This window comes from Schistocerca cancellata, chromosome 12 (assembly GCF_023864275.1).
Source record: "Schistocerca cancellata isolate TAMUIC-IGC-003103 chromosome 12, iqSchCanc2.1, whole genome shotgun sequence".
NCBI lineage: Eukaryota > Metazoa > Arthropoda > Insecta > Orthoptera > Acrididae > Schistocerca > Schistocerca cancellata.
In genome coordinates this window covers 99,399,187-99,419,314 of record NC_064637.1, presented here as the reverse complement: position 1 = coordinate 99,419,314, position 20,128 = coordinate 99,399,187, and the positions used below count along the sequence as shown (strand labels likewise).

At 40.6% G+C, this 20,128-nt stretch overlaps 1 protein-coding gene across 1 annotated transcript; it reads right to left on the bottom strand.

The window, feature by feature from the left end:
- Window positions 1-6,561: 6,561 nt before the first annotated feature.
- Window positions 6,562-19,100, bottom strand: LOC126109685 (homeobox protein Hox-A2b-like). The gene is made up of 4 exons (XM_049914734.1): window positions 18,725-19,100; window positions 16,950-17,170; window positions 10,879-11,019; window positions 6,562-7,735 (listed from the first exon to the last, which is right to left on the bottom strand). Exons 1-4 carry the CDS (start codon window positions 19,098-19,100, stop codon window positions 7,334-7,336), a joined length of 1,140 nt encoding a protein of 379 aa, XP_049770691.1. The 3' UTR covers window positions 6,562-7,333.
- Between the last annotated feature and the right edge of the window lie 1,028 nt (window positions 19,101-20,128).

Below are 20,128 nucleotides of genomic sequence, written 5' to 3'. Positions count from 1 at the left end.
GCAGTTGTCTAATTTGTGTCCAGTCAATGTCTGATACAAGTCAAGAAATGACTGCTATACACTGCCACACTAACTGAAGGTCCTAAGAAGATACTACCTCATACAAAAAACTGCTGCTCTTCCATTCTCAACAACATTTTGTTTTGTTTTGGTGTTAACAAGAAATGTTTGGAGGTAAGGGAACATGCAAACATTAAATAGCTATATTTAACATATTGTAAATTGTTGAATATAGAGCATATGAATTCTGTTGAATATACATACTTTAATTCATTAGCAGGTAATTCAGGTCTTGATGGCATTTCATATCACAGCAATAACAGAAAGTTCATATATTTTTCCATGTTTCCACCTTTTCTTCTTAAATTAAATTAAATTTAAATTTTAAAAATCATTCTGTTTAACATGACAGCATTCATAACAAAGCTATTTCATAATGCTAACTCATATTTTCATACAATCAATGACACGATGACTTATACAAACAAACTTTTCAAATTGGTTCTGCCATTTTGTACAAATCCATCAACATCTGTTATTGACAACCGCTATTCTGTACTATTTATATATAATTTATTTTCCCATAAACTGAATCTCAATTTTTATGATTTATATTAAGAAGTGTACTTCTTAACTACATCCCGGCACCATCCTTATGATTGTAACATATGTTAATGTCTTTTATTTGACTCTGGACCTATTCTTAACTTTATGTAAGTAGTACCAATTTCTGATCTATTCCAGGTGGATATGGAGCAGGGAAAAAATTACTACTAATATACTTTATTTACAACACTGATCACTTTTATTTTCATAGTTTTTCTTTCCCGTATTACGAACTGTGTCAACAGCAAAACCTGCTGTACCTACCTGAAACATAGTTTTCTAGTTCAAATCTTCACCAATATATATCCAAAATATCTTGAACTTTCTTTTTTTGTGCACTGTGTTAATCATTGCACTTAGCTCAATATTCCATTTCTATTTATCTCTAAAGTAAGGGAGAATCTATTTGCTAATAATCACTTAATAAGTGTTTTACCATCATCATTAACAATGGCTGCTATTTTCTATTCTTGAATACCATTAATTCTAACATTAGAAACAGCACTGGCCCTATTGGTTCTACCTCGTGTGTAAGGTTATAGGCAAATGTGTGAACCCTGTCAGAATCCAGTCATGATCTGTCCCCAGTCACCACAGATTTCTCTTCCTCTAGTATTGTTTGAATTAATCATAACCACTTTTTGCATTCTGTTTGTTAAGTAGTATTCAGACAAATTGTCTTAACACTATTAATCAATTTAAATTTCTGCACTTTGAAGAATGTATCGTACTCTACATAATGGAATATGTTCCGTGAAGCACGGAAAATTGACATCCGCACATCTATTTGCTGCTTTACCTTTTTTTTTTTTTAAGTTACTTGGGGTGGAGGGAGGGGAGGTCAGATGGGCAAGAAGGCATGTGAAGGGTCTAATAGGTGAAATGAATTGCCATATGTTGTTAAAAAGAATAGTTGTCACAATTTAAATTGTCTCCTGAACTCCTGTTAAGAAACTAAAGTTATTGTGTAATATTTGTCTGTTCTTTACCGTGTAAGGTCATATATTCAGCATTATGGGCAGGAGAGTTAGGTCGTTTTCAATCTAGATAAAAGCACACTATCTCTATCAACACACAAACAATTCTATAAAAAGTATAAAGAAATATTTTGATTTTGGATTTTGTGAAATGTACTCCCCCTTTTAAGTGCCAGCTGTTTGTAGTTAGCCAAGAGATGATACGAATGAGTAGCAAGTATTTTACCCACTTTCTTTTTCCATTTGTCCTCTTAAGGAACACATATGTCTGTCTGTATGCAGTCTGTGTAGCTGTCAGTAACTTTGATTTGCAGGTACCATTTATGACATGGAAGATATTTCTTGGTTAAATATGAGTTGTCTATCCGTGCCGTATGTCCAAAATTTCACATGTTTTTAATGTGTTATAGAACTAAATAATTTTTTTCAGGGCACATACATCATCTGCACTTTAGTACTTTCCTTTAGGACTGAAAAATAATATGTTCATTAATTGTAAAACTGATCATGTATACATATCATGTAAACTCAATCATTCCACATCATTTTGATAAGCAAAATTATTCGAATCATCTATGGAACATGTAACTAAGTAAACTTTTACATATTGGACACTGAATGTTTTCTTCAATATCTATCACTCCATTTTCTCAGTCCCACAGGCAGTAATGGATAATGACTCAACTGTGAGGTACAGTGTGTGATTTGTGCTTTTACCAGTGGGGGGGGAAGTCTTAGGGGGTTAATAAAATTATATACATTGCTAGCTTTGACTGTGGCGTTACCCATGGTTAAACAGTTATTTATAAATAGATTTTAATGCCGAAACTCACTATTCACGCGTATGCACTATCAGAAAAGCCATCCCTTTAAAAGTACATTATAGGTGAAGCTTATTTACAAAATCATCGACATACAGGTATACGAGGGGAATTCAAAAAGTAAAGGCACATTTGTGAAAAGCTGTACTTATTCTGATGATAGAAAACTGAAACATGCGTTATTTTTCTACGTAACCTCCCTGGACATCAATGTAGTTTTCCCGACGTTTTACGAGTTTTTTTATTTCATCAGAAAATACGTTTATCGGTTGCACCGCACCGCAGCAATGACCATCACTTCATCATTTTCAAATCTTCTTCCCTGTAGTGCTTCCGTTAAGGGTCCAAACATGTGAAAATCGCTTGGAGTCAGGTCTGTAGTGTATGGTGGATGTTCTAGCACCTCAAATCTCAACTCCTTTATTGCGTCGGCTGTCCGTTTGGCAGAATGTGGGCGAGTATTATCTTGCTGAAGGATGACACCTCTTCACAGTTTTCCACGTCGTTTGGATCTGATTGCAGTTTTTAGTTTCGTACGCAACACATCACATCCATCATGCAATACAGACATGGCTTAGAAAGCCTCGTTTACGCTGGGGCGACGTCTTGCAACATTGTGGCATGCTATGGAAATGTGGCGTGCGTCGTCTTGTCATTTAGTCTAAATGTTTTCAAATGCTTACCTGCTACATAACACTTTTTCAAAATTAATAACCGAGCATAATAATAGTATTAATAGTAAGACTGTATTAAAAACTTTCAGTGCTCGGCTCCACAAATTTAAATTATATGTACAGTTTTACTCCAGTGCATAGGAAATAAACATCCCGGGTTGGGATGCATAAACTAAAACCAGAGGAGCGGATGGTCTGATGCAGAGGGGGGGAAATCTCCCCCATCCCCCCCTGCAAATCGCACACTGGTGAGGTATTTATGTGAGAATAACTGGCAGCGACAAAAGCTGGACTTTGGTGGAATGGGATTTCTTGTTGTAGACATTGCAGCTGATCATGTCGACGATGTAAAAATGGTACACAAGAGTTATAGTACCAGTGTTCACCACTATTTCATGTGAGTAGTTCTCAGCCTCGTGATGTCAATAGAGAAGCTAAGTGGTTGAGAAGTAACAGCTTCAATGCCTGGAAAGTCAGCAAAATGGAGAGCAGTTTGCTAGCCACAAGTTGCTCCATACCACATTTGCAGAATATGATACGGCAGACAGTCGACACCACTTGTGCCATCAGGGCCTGGATGAGGAGCTTGTTAGGGATAACTGCTTAACTTATGTGAGATTACCATTTCTCACTGTGAGGTATCTCATGTCTGCATGATTTGTGTAAATATTAAGAAGCTATATTTTTTTTTACTTTTTTTTTAGAATTGCTTATTGCTTTTTGCCGCTGGTGCGAATCATGTTTTCCTCAAAACTGAGGAATATTCACAACTGACCTCCTTAATAAGGTGTAGTTTCTTGTGGTATTCATTCTTTGTATAAAAATGAAGATTAGGTTATAACATCCATCAATATCAAGGTCATTTGGAGCTCATGCACAAGGATGGATTGTTGCTAGGATGGGGAAGGAAACATTCTGGCATTTCTCTTAGCTATTTGAGGGAAGTCACAGAAAACCTGATACAGTATGGTAGGATGTGGATTTGAGCCATTGTCGTGTCGAATGTTAGTCCAGCGTGCTAACCACTGTGGCTCCAAATGTGGATCGTGTGTGTAGTGGGATATCTAGTCATTATACTGCACCATCAGTTATTTAAAATACTACTGACTACTTTATTTTCAAAGACCTGAAGAATTTTGTCAATCATTTTTGATAACAGAAACCCAAATGATGCTGCCTACCACTGACAATTTATAAGGATATTTGTACCACTGCTTGGGTCAGCAATAATCAGGAATGATGAAAGGAAAGCAATTTTGCCATTTGCAGTGTTTTGTATTTGCTGTCAGTGTGCTAAGTTCTTTAGTCAAAACTGCTAAATGTGAAATGATGTGAAGTCAAGAATGGAACTATAACAGTATGTGGAAAGGATAGATTGCTACTCAAGAGTTTGTCTCCATAGTATTTTTGCAAAGATATCTTGTTGCTGCTGATCTGCATTTCTTTCTTGCTTGCTTCATGCTGCAAAATTTGGTGGTGTCCACTTGAAACTTCAGTCTGTTGGAGTATCTATGGACTGCTGTTCATTTGGTTAGCAATAAGTGTATAATTGCGTATGTATTAATCAGTGATGACAACACTAAGCCCCTGTGGTAAGCAGGCAGTCATACATTTAACAACAGTTTTCCGGGTGAGCTTTTGCTATCTGTACCTCCTGTATGTTCTGCTGATGAGAAATGTTAGGTCTGCACTTATATCCCAATGTATGTGAATGTCACAGTTACGTGACTGGATTGTAACAATTTTGTCAAAAGCTGTTCGGACCACAACAGCCCTTAACAATATATTGTATCCACTGCAAACATACAATTTTGCAGTATGGTGAATTTTTTGTTCCTTCAGAAATGACAACTTATCCCTATTATGACTGTCTCATCTGTTTGCTTAGCATACATTTTTTTAGTACACTTACATTCAGTGATTCATCGTATTGAAACCAGTTACAGCTTGCAGTATTTGCTAAGATGGAAGTGATGATTCCAACATTTGCATTAAAAACCTCTATATACAGTTGCAAAAAATTAAGAATGTAAAATTACACAGTGTATTAAATAATACAATACGTGTAGAAATTATTGTGTTTCTTTGTTTCTTCTGCTGTTTTCCCAGCAGAAAGGGAGAGACAGCAATACTAACTGCTCCATAGTATCTACAGTACTTATGTTTCTTTTTTGTAGGTATTTCATCAACATTCATGAGCTACAGCTCACTTCTTCAAAGTTCAGGAATCATATTGTCCTCATTTATGTATGTCAAAACCAATATGCCACTTTGTAAACGTAGCTCTCACATTACATTAATTTAAAAAAATAAATGAGCATGTGAATAGTGCCTTTCAGGACCAATGGAAAAATTTCTGCATTCAAAGAAATATCTCAAAACAATTATGGAGTCAAAGTTTTCTATTAAAAAAAATAGTTTATGAGGGTCCATTGTGTAGAACAATGTTTCTTATGAATTTCAAGAAATTTCTAGCACCCAAATCCAGCAAAAACAATAATAAAATTGTTACTGGAAATGTAACTGTACTAGACTGTATGTCTTAAGTTGACAGTTAACTCTACTGCCTTATATGCAACATGGCATGGTAGTTTCAGCAACATGGAAAGCAAATGAACTGATGAAATCTTTTTTTTATTATTATTATTTCTGCTTCTGTCATTCTCCTGTTATTTCTGTAAGTTGGGTAACTAGTTGCTATCATTTGATAGGCGTTAAAGTTGTCTTTGTTGTCAGCATTGTTTAAAAGGGACAAGGAAACAAAGTGTAAAGAAGAACATATACTGCTCGTTTAATAAACACGTTTATTTTCCACTTATAAAACTACTTTTACATTTACCTTAGAATAGTGGTTACAAGGTACAAAAATTTTAGTCTTCACTTCTGTAGATCAGTTCTGTTTTATTACTTAACATGTCATGCCTATTGACTTTTGTTTAGACAGTAATTACTAATCACAAATTATCTAAGATTAAAGTGGATGATAGCCTTATTACCAAGCTCAAATACCAAAGTGTTTTAATAAATTCTTCATGACTGTGACAAAGTCATGATTTTGATGTAGAGGAGTATCAAAGCAAAGTAAACACTTTGGGCTGTACCAAGAAGTTGAGTATATCTCAAATACAAATTAACATATCATTATCAAAACATAATAACTCTGCTTGCTGGGATGGAATAACGAAGTGAATGAAGCCAGCTATCATATAATACCAACTCCTCTAAATCAAGTAAGTAACCAATCTTTTGGACAGGGATGCTTTGTTGATGTGCTGAAGTCAGACCTCTGTTCAAGGAGAGGTCGAAGAATGAAATGGGGAAATCATCAACATATTTCTTCCAATTCTCACGGAAGTGTTAGAGAAAGTAGCAGCAAACCAGATCCAAAACTTTTTCACAAAAATTTAAATTATTATAATTAATCACTTTCAATTCCAATAAGGAAAAAAACATTCTGAATATAGTCAATACCATTACTGAAAAATATAAAAAGCACTGGATGTACAAGTTACATGAATATGGGATACAGTGCAATGTTCTGAAATAAAATTTTGTAATCCAAACCACTGATTTTAAAGTTCGTTCAAGCTCGGTAGTGACACAGTGGAGTAGGTGGCACTGCTGTCATTCTCAGCATAGTTGTCCAGATACATGGGTGGCAGACGTTGTTGCTGTTGCTGATCCTGGTGGTCCCAGAAAATCTCCTGCTTCTATGCAGGTACCAAACATTGGTATGTATCCATATGCTCCATTTTTTTTAAATTATCCATGGCTTGATGTCCATGGAAGAGCCAGGTAGCACTCACAGAAGGTCATCTGACTGTGGAAAGCCTGCAGGCAACACTGACTGGAACATTGGCTGATATACTTGTGGTGGAACATGCATTTGGTAATGCATCCAAACCACTGATATTAAAGTTCTGTCAAGCTCGGTGGCGACACAGTGGAGTAGCTGTCACTGCTGTTATTTTCAGCATAGTTGTCTAGATAGGCAGGCGGTGGGCATTGTTGCAGATCCTGGCAGTCCCAGAAAATCTCCTGCTTGTGTGCGGATACCAAACCTGGTTGCACAGGTTCCTGGTCTGTATCCATATGCTCCATTTTCTGAATTATCGGTGGCTCGATGCCCATCGAAGACCCAGGTAGCTCCGACATTTCATCTGGCTGTGGAAAGCCTGCGCGCAACACTGACTGGAACATTGGCCGATATACTTGTGGTGGAAGATGCATTTGGTAATGCATCCAAACCTTGATATTAAAGTTCTGTCAAGCTCGGCGGCGACACAGTGGAGTAGCTGGCACTGCTGTTGTTCTCAGTATAGTTGTCCGGATATGCGGGTGGTGGGCGTTGTTGCTGCTGCTGCTGCTGCTGTTGTTGCTGATCCTGGTGGTCCCAGAAAATCTCCTGTTTGTATCCGGGTACCAAACCTGCCTGCAGAGGTTCCTGGTATGTATCCATATGCTCCATTTTTTGAATTACTGGTGGCTTGATGTCCATGGAAGAGCCAGGTAGAACTGACAAAAGGTCATCTGGCTGTGGAAAGCCTGCAGGCAACATTGACTGGAATGTTGGCTGATAAACTTGTGGTGGAACATGCATTTGGTAATGCTGCAGCCTATCCTCAGAAACATTTGGTTGTAAGTAGTCATACTGCATCTGGAAACAGAAGACAATCCAAAATTCAACAACTGTTTCACATATGAAAATTTATCATATTAAAAATTAGACACTGATTATAAACAGATGGTTGCTAAGATCAGTTAATGTATTAATGGCATAGCAGAATTAATGAGACAACATTTTTAATAAGACCAGAAGGTGTCATCAACAAACTAAAATTATTAGTTCATCAGGCTCAGTAAAAAATAAATGAAAATAGAAAGCTGTGTCAATATTCATACAACATGCTGAAAAGTGTAGCGGATGGAACTCCCCATTACCCTACATCACTTGGTTGCTTTCAGTCACATATGTAGCATTGGAAATTATCAGTTCCATGCAACTTTGGGCACTGTAATTAATGGAGTTTTTATTAGCAGTCCTTACAGCACCGATACCTAGGGCGCTATAGTACATTTTCAGATTCCCAACTTGATATTGGTTATTCAAACTTTTTAAGCACAATTTTTTGATATAGTTGATGTCTTGAAGTGTCTACCAATTCAAATGTTATGTCAGTTCTATGAGGTTCTCTCTGGGGTCACACAGATCAGTCCATTCCTGCTCTCTTTATTATGTATGTTTAATATCTACAGTTCTGTTTAGTATGTGCACCCTACACCACTAGACATATCATAAAACTGTTTTGCAAATAATTTTCTTTGTATACCTAGAGTGTTAACTGGAATCTGACACTTGCTTTACCTGCAACTAACTTTCTTATTCTAGAATAAAATTTTCACTCTACAGCGAAGTGTGCGCTGATATGAAACTTCCTGGCAGATTAAAACTGTGTGCTGGACCGAGACTCGAACTTGGGACCTATGCCTTTCGCGGGCAAGGGCGCGAGTCGTGCTTGGGTAGCTCAGTTGGTAGAGCACTTGCCCGCAAAAGGCAGAAGTCCCGAGTTCGAGTCTGGTCCGGCACACAGTTTTAATCTGCCAGGAAGTTTCAACTTTCTTATTCTCCACCTACTGACACACCTAGATATTTGTATGACTAATTTTAGTTCTGAGTCAGTCATATTTTAGCCACAGGATTACAATATTCTGGTTTACCAAGTGTGCAACTGTGCATTTCTGAACTAATGAACTGATCTATAGTAATTTTTCATTTCCTAATTATTGCATATGATCTCTTAATCTTGCTGCGGGAACAGACTGATGTAAACAGACAAACAGACAACATGCTGTTGCTGCAATGGGAAAACAAATTAATGGCATATATAACCATTTTAAGGACCACAGTTGTGAAAATCAACCTTAAGCCAAGTATTCCAATCAGTCTTCCTTTATGTTGAAAACTTATGTATGTTTTACAGTGTCTCACCCAATAACAGCAATTTTTTTACAGTTTGCAGATGAAGATTTAAGTTGTTTAATTTTAGAACATAAGATATTGAAGTATGAAGGTAGTGACAAAATAATCCATAGATGAACCTCCATTTAGTTTCCATGGACTGAACACTCAGAAGTAGTGCAGCAATGGGTGTCAAAGAAGTAATCACCCTACCTAAACAGTGGGCAGTCAGTTCAACAGTGCACTTTAGAACTGTGACAGGATCAAACTAAGATATGTTGCATACTCTCTCCATTAACAACTGGCAGTACACCTACACCTGAGGATTGATGATGTATAATATGCTGGGATAAAATAAAGAATCACACGAAGGCAGTTTACTTTTAAAGTCAAATACCTACAAAACATAGATCACATTCCAATTGTAAAATACACTACTGGCCATTAAAATTGCTACACCACGAAGATGACGTGCTACAGACGCAAAATTTAACCGACAGCAAGAAGATGCTGTGATATGCAAATGATTAGCTTTTCAGAGCATTCACACAAGGTTGGCACCAGTGGCGACACCTACAACGTGCTGATATGAGGAAAGTTTACAACCAGATTTCTCATACACACACAGCAGTTGACCGGCATTTTCTGGTCGAACATTGTTGTGATGCCTCGTGTAAGGAGGAGACGTTGATAAAGGTCGGATTGTAGCCTATGGCGATTGCGGTTTATCGTATCGCCACCTTGCTGCTAGCGTTGTCGAGATCCAATGACTGTTAGCAGAATATAGAATCGGAGGGTTCAGGAGGGTAATACGGAACGCCGTGCTGGGTGCCAACGGCCTCGTATCACTAGCACTTGAGATGACAGGCATCTTATCCGCATGGCTGTAATGGATCATGCAGTGACTTCTTGATTCCTGAGTCAACAGATGGGGACGTTTGCAAGACAACAACCATATGCATGAACAGTTCGACAATGTTTGCAGCAGCATGGACTATCAGCTCGGAGACCATGGCTGCTGTTACCTTGACACTGCACCACAGACAGGAGCGCCTGCGATGGTGTACTCAACGACGAACCTGGGTGTACGAATGGCAAAACGTCATTTTTCGGATGAATCCAGGTTCTCTTTACATCATCATGATGGTTGCATCCGTGTTTGGCAACATCGCGGTGAACGCACATTGGAAGCGTGTTTTCGTCATCACCATACTGGCGTATCACCCGGTGTTATGGTATGGGGTGCCACTGGTTACACGTCTCTGTCACCTCTCGTTCACATTGACGGCACTTTGAACACATTTAAGATGTGTTACGACCCGTGGCTCTACCCTTCATTCGATTCCTGCAAAAACCTACATTTTAGCAGGATAATGCACGAATGCATGTTGCAGGTCCTGTACGGGCCTTTCTGGATCCAGAAAATGTTCGACTGCTGCCCTGGCCAGCACGTTCTCCAGATCTCTCTCCAATTGATAACTTCTGGTCAATGGTGGCCGAGCAACTGGCTTGCCACAATACGCCAGTCACTACTCTTGATGAACTGTGGTATTGTGTTTGAGCCTGCGTGGGGAGCTGTACCTGTACGCGCCATCCGAGCTCTGTTTTAACTCAAAGCCCAGTCGTATCAAGGCCATTATTATGGCCAGAGGTGGTTGTTCTGGGTACTGATTTCTCAGGATCTATGCACCCAAATTGTGTGAAAATGTAATCACATGTCAGTTCTAATATAATATATTTGTCCAATGAATACCCATTTATCATCTGCATTTCTTCTTGGTGTAGCAATTTTAATGGCCAGTAGTGTAGAAAGAACATATTTTACATATTTTACTGCTCACCTGTTGTGTGAAATAATTTGAGCTGTCATAAGCCTCAGTTGGTGTGAAGTTTGGATTTATCTGTACTGGAGGTGATACGTGTTGAGTCTGCTGGACTGGCTTGTGTGTCACAAGTAACTCATTGAAGTCTGGACCTGGGTTCTGTAAAATACAACCTCATTAGTCAACATCATTCCTTGCAGCCACAATACTCATCGTACACACACACACACACACACACACACACACACACACACACACACACACACACACACACACACACACACACACACCTTATCTATAGCCAGTGTATTTAAATGGCTCAGTTATGCACCACATGACCACATTGCACATTGGAAGTGATTGAGAAAGAAATTCATACATCAAATTAATTTACATGTTAAAGTGTGAATTTCGAACACTGGTTTCGACAGTGATGCCATTTTTCCACTCCCAAATCAATTAAAACAGCAGCACATTAGCAGCTGTCATAAATCAGAAGACTAGTTATTTCCTAGGCATGGTTCTGTTTGATATGGTATTCCCTTCCACTAATCTTAAACTGACCTTTTTTTAATAAATTATTTACACAGGTCACAAGCAGTAAATGACAAGGTTCTCTGTCCTGGGATTGAACACCGGATTGCTGGATTATGATCTGACCACCACGCACTAACAAGCCTCTAAAATTGTATCTGTAGTATGTGTAGATTTGGTGTAATATGTGGTGCACAGTCCTTTAAATAATCCTTCGTACACAGCAGATAAAATGTACATGTCCTCTGTGACATCTTCAGCGAATCTTCATCACAACCCAGCAAAAGGTCAGTAATGAATAAGACTCCTATTCTAAACTATACGAGTGAATGCAGAATACTAACACACTTTCTGACTGATAAGCCAGGCACTAGCCACTCATCAGATTCACAAATGCAGTGTGGGTCAAGCTCAGCCCACTATCAACATAGACAGGGAAGCTCAATTAACTCTCCAACTCACATCCAAACTGTCACCTTCCAGCCCGACTAACTGAGAAAGATAGCACAATGGTTAATAAAATGGACTCTCATTCAAGATGATGATTGTTGAAATCTTGCACCTTGACATCCAGATTTAAGTTTTCCTGAATACTTGGATGGTTCTTGTCAAACGGAAAAATTGATTTCCTTCCCCATTCTTTGAAACAACGTGAAATTGTGCTCAGTCTCTTGTAACATCAACAACGACAGAAATTTGAAACTTGATCCTCCTCCATTTCTCCTCCAACCTAACCTAGATCTTGAGGTACAATTCAGATTAACATGTTTCTGCAACCTACACTTCAGAAACTAATGTAGACTCAAAGAGTTGTTAGTATTCTGTTCCTGTATGGTCTCACATGCCACATCATTACATTATGGTGCAAAGTGGCCATCTGGTGCTAGTATATTCAGTTGACCCAAGAAGTTTGTCTCACCAATCAGTGCTCAGTTACATATAGAAGTGACTATATGATTCAAAGGAATTTACTGCAGAGGATTATGTGAAAACGTCCTTATCATTGAGCTATTTCCCCAATTTACATTTATTTCATACTGATAAATGTTATGCCATTCCCTTCAGAGGCACATCTTCATCAACATAAGCATGCTAATTAGTGCTTAAGAAAAATATTCCATCAGACCTTTGTACGATTCGAAATGGTGCGAGGATTGGCAACTTGATTTAAATGTTCAGAAATGTAGAACAGTGCATTTCAAAAAAACAAAAAATGTGGATCCATTGACTATAATACCAAGGAGTCACAAATGGAATTGGCCAACTCATACAAATAACTGGGCTTAACACTTTGTAGAGTTATGAAGTGGAGTGATTTCATGGACTCAGTTGTTGGTAAAACAGGTGGAAGACAGGTTTATTGGTAGAATACTAGAAAAATGCAGTCAGTCTACAAAGGAGGTTGCTTACTGATGACTTGTGCACCCAAAGACTCAGACAGAGACCAGACAAAAGGAATTAAAATCACACAGAGTGTGACAGTGGTTGGCCGACCATACAGACAAAAAAGGAAAAGCCAACCACCTAGAAACACACTAATAAAATAACCCAGTCTAAAATCGTAGGCCAAAGGCCAGACTCAAAACAAAAAAATGACAAAAACTCAGATTAACTGATAAAAGCCCTCTGCCCGAATACAACACAAAACTAAGCCAGACATGGCAGAGTCATCCGTTAAAAGGGCAGGGAGCGTATCAGGCAGCACAAATGTCTGCCTGAGCACAGCTAAAAGGGGACAGGCCAACAAAATGTGGACCACCATCAAAGCGGATCTGCAGCGACATAGAGATGGGTCCTCACAGCAAAATAAGTGGCTGTGCGTCATCCGGGTGCGCCCAATGTGCAGCCGGCAGAGGACAACAGACTCCCTGCGAGAGACCCACATGGAGGAGTGCCACACACTGGTAGCCTCCTTGATGGTCCAAATTTTGTCTGGTGAAGGCAGGGTGCGCCATTCTTCACCCCAGGTGTGAAGTACATTCTGCCGTAAAACTGCTCTGAGGTCACTCTCTGAAAGCCCAATCGATAGGGCTGGTGCACCGACAGCCTGTTTGGCCACCATGTCAACACGTTCATTGCCCGGGATGCTGACATGACCAGGGGTCCACACAAAGACCACAGAGCGGCCACAACGGGCAAGAGTATTGAGGGACTCCTGGATAGCTGACACCAGACGAGAGCGAGGGAAACACTGGTCGATAGCTCGTAAACCGCTCAGGGAGTCGCTACAGTAATGAAGGACTCGCCTGAGTAGGAGTGGATATACTCTAGGGCACGAGAAATGGTGACCAGCTCAGCAGTGAAAACTGCTGTGGCCAGCCAGCAATGAGTATTGTTTGTAACGGTCCCCTAGAGTGAGAGCATAACCGACACCACCAGCAGCCATCGAACCGTCAGTGTAGACAATGCCAGAGCCCTGATACGTGGCAAGGATGGAAAGAAAGCGACGGCAGAAGGCCTCAGGAGTCCTTCAGGCCCTGTGCCAATTAGAGCCGAAGGCATGGGCGGGGCACACACCAGGGGGGTGTACGCAGAGGGGCCCGGAAAAGAAGTGGAAGAGGGAAAACCCCAAGCCCGGAGAGAAGCTCTCTGATGCGAACTGCGATCGTAAAACCCGACCGGGGCCGGCGTTCTGGGAGATGGACGACAGACTGAAGGAACAGGAGATGATGATTGGGCAGCTGTCATTTGTATCAGTTTTCCAACATTATTATGACCACATGACAGGCACGAAGGGACTCTGAATGCAAAAGGGTAATTGAGAGCTGGATGCACGAGACGTTTCAGTTTGTAAATCATTAGGAAATTCAATATTCTGAGACCTACACTGTGAAAAGTGTGCCAAGAATTCCAAATATCAGGCATTACCTTTTACCACAGACAATTTAGTGGCCGACAGCCTTCAGTTAATGACACAGATGGTGGCATTTGCTTAGCATGTCAGTGCTAACAAACAAGCAAGAGCCATAGATATCAATGAGGACCTATGATGAACATATCTGTTATGGCAGTATGGTGAAATTTGGTGTTATGGGCCATTGCAGCAGATGACCTGCACGGGTGCCTTAACTAACAGCATGTCACCGCCTACAGCATTTCTGCCGGGCTTGTGACCATATTGGTTGGACCTTAGATGACTGGTTGATCAGATTAGTCCCAATTTCAGTTGGCAGAAGGTGGATAAAGTGAGGCACAGACCCCATGAATCCATGGCACAGGCTGTCAACAAGACACTGTACACGCTGCTGGTGGCTCCATAATGGTATGGGCTGTGTGGACATGGAATGGACTGGGTCTTCTGGTCAAACTGAACCAATCATCGATAGGAAATGGTTAGTATCGGCTACTTGGTGACCATTTACAGCCATTCATGACATATTCCAAGACAATGATGCCATGTCAAAGGGCCGCAGCTGTTTGCGACTGGTTTGAAGAATATTGTAGACAGTTCAAGCAAATTATTTGGCCACCCATATCCCCCAACAGGAATCCTACTGAAAATTTATGGGACATAATGAAGTTGTCAGTTCATGCACGAAATCCTGAACTGTCAACCCTTTCACAATGGAGGGCTACAGGAGCAGGATGGCTCAATATTTCTGCAGGGGAGTTCCAATGATTTGTTGAGCCCACGGCATTTCAGGTTGCTGTATTATGCCAGGCACAAGGAGGACTGGTCTGGTATTAGGAGGTATCCTACAATGTTTGTCACCTCTGTGTGTAGGCACGACTGCAGCATTTGGCACTGATCAGAGAAGGCCGAAATGGAACATGTATGGAAGGTCAGTTGGGCAGCCTCATAGAAACTCTGGCACACCGCATGACTGGCTCATGTGAAGTGGCACCAGAGGCAAACAGACATTTAAAACTGCCACACCTTCATCACTGCAAGTGTCAAGCATACATCTTTTCTTCTCGGGGCAGGCCGGAGCTGCTATGAGCTACCCAAATCACCTTCTGCATATATGTCATTTCGACCCTCTCTCATTGGTGCCAGATGCTGCAATCTTGCCTGCGTAACTGGAAAACTTTGTCAGCCCCAGTACTCATTGGTTTTTACTCCTGATGACCACTGTGGAGATTGCCATCAAAAACTCAAGAATTTTATTAGAATTGACACGGCTTGAAAATGGAGATTTTATTTGGACATTGTGATGTGACAAACTCCTAAGACAAATAGTTTATGTTTCATATGACTCTTCTCACAAGGGAACCTCCCCATCGCACCCCCCTTAGATTTAGTTATAAGTTGGCACAGTTGATAGGCCTGGAAAAACTGAACACACATCAATCGAGAAAACAGGAAGAAGTTGTGTGGAACTATGAAAAAATGAGCAAAATATATAAACTGAGTAGTCCATGCGGAAGATAGGCAACATCAAGGATAATAGAAGCACAGGAGCGTCGTGGTCCCGTGGTTAGTGTGAGCAGATGCGGAATGACAGGTCCTTGGTTCAAGTCTTCCCTCGAATGAAAAGTTTAATTTTTTACTTTCAGTTTATGTGACAAACTATTATGTTTTCATCAGTTTTTTGGTAGTGATTATCACATCCACAAGAAAACCTAAATCGGGCAAGGTAGAAGAGTCTTTTTACCCATTCGCGCCAAGTGTACAAGTTAGGTGGGTCGACAACAAATTCCTGTCATGTGACGCACATGCCGTCACCAGTGTCGTATAGAATACATCAGACATGTTTTTCTGTGGAGGAATCGGTGGATCTATGACCTTGCGATCAAATTTTTCGGTTCCCATTGGCGAGGCACGTCCTTTCGTCTACTAATCGCACGGTTTTGCGGTGCGGTCGCAAGACACGGACACTAAACTTATTACAGTGAACAGTGACGTCAATGAACTAACGGACAGATCATAACTTTGCAAAAATAAACAAAGTAAATTTTTCACTCAATGGAAGACTTGAACCAAGGACATCTCACTCTGTAGTTGCTCACGCTAACCACCGGACCACGGCGCTACTGCGGCTACAGTCTCCTTGATGTTGCCTATGTTGCACATGGACTACTCAGTTTGTATATTTTGCTTATTTTTTCATAGTTCCACACAACTCCTTCCTGTTTTCTCGATTGATCTTTTTTCAGTTTTTCAAGGCCTATCCACTGTGCCAACTTATAACCAAATCTGAGGGGGGTGCGATGGGGAGGTTCCCTTGTCAGTACCATTATTTGATTCCTAGCTATTTTAAAATCAGTTTCTCAGTATACAATTAAGTAGCTCATTTTAATTTTTGCACTTAAGTTTTCTCTCCACAGCTAATACATGCATAGTTAGGCTACAAAAGTAACTGTTTGTGTGGAATGACTACTGCCATCATGCATTGGTTCACAGAATCCAGGTGATCAAATATGTAACAATTACCAGACATCCAGTTTTGAAGGCATTACATTGAGGATATATTCCATAGGTGGGCTGATTCTGAAGCATGTTCTCTATTGTGTGAAATATATTTAGTAAGCTAGCATAAATGACTTAATACAGTACAGGTTATAAGGACGGGAGGTGGTATGTTGCAACACATAAAACGGAAAAGACAGCTCACCTGATACCCGTCAAGTGTACATCCCCCACCACCTCCAACTGCTGTTACTGCTGCTGCTGGCATGGTAGCACATATGGCAGCTGATGGCCCAGGGTTGGCCAGGCCCTTTAGTGGTGGGGGAGATGACGTGCTCTTCTGCTGAGAATGTGTGCCGCGTGCTGACGATTGACGACGGTGGGCGGAGAGCTCCTGGTCACTGCCTGCTGCCTCTGCAGCTTCCACTGCAAGAGAATAGGCCAAGTGTGTTGCAGAGCTTTAGTGTTTTAGCAAGCTATGTTTCTGAACATGAAACCCAAAAAAATTTATTACATTCTGTTCCATTTGTTGATTTACTTATGTATAAAACTTCTGTGTTGTCAGGCCTTGTGCGGACCTAAATTTTATACAGGATGTTTCTGTGATGATGTTACAGGCTTTCATGGATATTGGGAAAGAGCAACTGTATCTGTCTGTGGTAAGGAATCCTTATCTGGAAATGACCAAGTTGAAAGTTCTAAGTGAACATCTTTGTAATACTTCAGAGTGGAATACATGTACTGGTATTGCTTGGTGCTATGATTGTAGGGTGGGCAATTTTCAGAGGTTATAGTATGGACCAATAACACATTACGGTGTTAAACACGTATCGTACAAGCTGTGAGTACTTTTTCATCTTCAGTACTCTTACACTGGACAGATGCTCATGGCTCCTAGGCTATACATTTTACACACTGTTTGCTAGATCTTTTCTTTTTGTTTCAACCCACTACCACCTCTGAAAGTTGCCTATTCTACAATCTTACCAACAACAGTACCATACGCAACTTAACTGGTAGATTAGAACTGCATGCCAGACCGAGACTTGATCTCCGAACCTTTGCCTTTCACAGGAAAGTATTCTACCAACTGAGTTGCCAAAGCAAGTTTTGAAAGTAGGAGATGAAGTACTAATGGAAATAAAGCTGTGGCAGCAGTTTGTGAGTTGTGCTTGGGTAGCTCAGCGAGTAGAAAATTTGTCTCTGAAGACAGAGGTCCCAAGTTTGAGTCTCGATCTGACACTCACTTTTAATCTGTCAGAGAAGTTCCATATCTGTGCACACTCCATTGGAGAGAGAAAATTTCATTCTGGGAACAGTACCAGTACTTTCATTCCACTGTGTGGGGTATCGGAATGATTTTCACTTTAACTCTGAACTCTGTCATTTCCAGACTTAGGACCCTTAGCCGGCCGTAGTGGCCGTGCGGTTCTAGGCGCTACAGTCTGGAACCGCGAGACCGCTACGGTCACAGGTTCGAATCCTGCCTAGGGCATGGATGTGTGTCATGTCCTTAGGTTAGTTAGGTTTAAGTAGTTCTAAGTTCTAGGGGACTGATGACCTCAGAAGTTGAGTCCCATAGTGCTCAGAGCCATTTTAGGACCCTTACCTCAAATTGATATATTTACCCATCTTCATCATCCCTCAAAGTCTGTATCATCATCATCATCATCATCATCATCATCATGCAGGAAGTTACAGCCCATTCCCAAAAAACCAGTTGTTAACTTTTAAGAAAGTTTTATTACTTTTCTGGCATGATTATAATACTTTAACTGTTGCCAAATAAAGATTCTCTTTTCTGGGATATATGATTGCAGATCATTTAAGCATCAGCAGTACAAATGCAGAGTTCTACAAATAAATGACCACTATGGGTAGAAAGAAGATATTTTTATGCTTTAAAATCAATTTTATATGATATTAGCCATTTGAGCAGGCACACCATGCTTGGTAATAGTGATGCAAATGGTCCCTTACTTGCTTCCTTGGCCTTCTTCTCCTTCTTGTACTTCATTCGACGGTTCTGGAACCAGATTTTGATCTGGCGCTCAGTCAAACCCAGCTGAGCTGCCAGCTCAATGCGACGCGGGCGGCAGAGGTAGCGATTGATGCTGAACTCCTTCTCCAGTTCGATCAGCTGCTGCGAAGTGTACGCTGTGCGGGCCCGCTTGCTGATTGTCGGTCCCGAACCGGTCGAGGGCCTCGTCGGGCTCGATGAGGCCGAAACTGACACCGGTTTGGCACCTGCTGTGACAGCAGGACTGCTGGAAGCGATAACTGGCAGTGGAGGCTTCGGAGGTCCCACAGAATGTGTGTTAACATAGCTGCTGGGTGCCAAGGAGGCATGGCCCATTGATGCCGCAATGGAGCACGTCTGTTGTAAAGCAGCCGGTAGCTGGTTGGAATACTCTGCACAGAAAAAGTTTTTCCTCCTCTAGGTAAACTGTCACATACCATTTCAATATTTGAGATGTTAATGCTATAGAGAGACATTGTTGTTACCCTGAGCTGCAGTAAAATTTGCTTGGTACTTATGATGAGAAGCTCCTGCTGAGATAGCACTGTTGACTGCATTTCCCAAACCATGATGATAAGCTGCTTCTGTTATAGCACTACTGATGGCGTTTACCCAAATAGAATCACAGGGTGGCAGACTGGTGTTACCGGCTTGATGACTAATATATTTATTCCACTGTTGCTCTGCAAAATTATTTCCTAATTTTTTTATAACCACAAAGATGAATTCACAGCTTGTGTAGGTAAACATTCTGAATGCAACATCTCTTTATCTGCATCAGTGATGCCTTCATTATTTCAGTGACTGATTCAGTAACCATTACAATGTTCTGGTTACATTACATCAGTACTAAATCAAAACCATAGAACATAATGGGATCAACAGCATTCTAAAAATCCCTCATTCCTCCCACCACAAACGCTACTACAAATGCTACTGCAACTGCTACCGTTACAACTACAACTACAGCAACAAGTACTACCGCTACTGCTACTAGTATAGGAAGACATTGCCGTTACCCTGAGTTGTGATAAAATTCACTTGGTCATTACGATGAGATGCTCCTCCTGAAATAGCAGCAGAGACTGCATTTCCCCAGCCAGGCCCGATGGACAGCAGACCGGTGTTACTGGCGTGATGATTAATGTAAGCATTCAACTGTTGCTCTGCAAAATTATTTCCATATTTTTTTCGAATCACAAATATGAATAAACATCTCATACAAGGGAACATTCCGACAGCTACTTCTCACTTTGAGATCGACATCAGAGAATCCTTCATTCTTTTCCTGACTGATGCCACACCTATTATGTTATTTCAGTTGTGTTCCAGCCAGTACTTAATCCAAACCATGGAAAGTAATG

Bases quoted from the DNA above. Each gene is read 5' to 3' on its own strand.
- LOC126109685 (XM_049914734.1), bottom strand. From the start codon at position 19,100: ATGGGCCATGCCTCCTTGGCACCCAGCAGCTATGTTAACACACATTCT. The intron at 17,171-18,724 runs GTAAGGGACCAT...ATTCTCTTGCAG, and splicing joins GAAGAAGGCCAAGGAAGCAA to TGGAAGCTGCAGAGGCAGCA. The intron at 7,736-10,878 runs GTGAGCAGTAAA...TTCTGTTTCCAG, and splicing joins CAAATTATTTCACACAACAG to ATGCAGTATGACTACTTACA.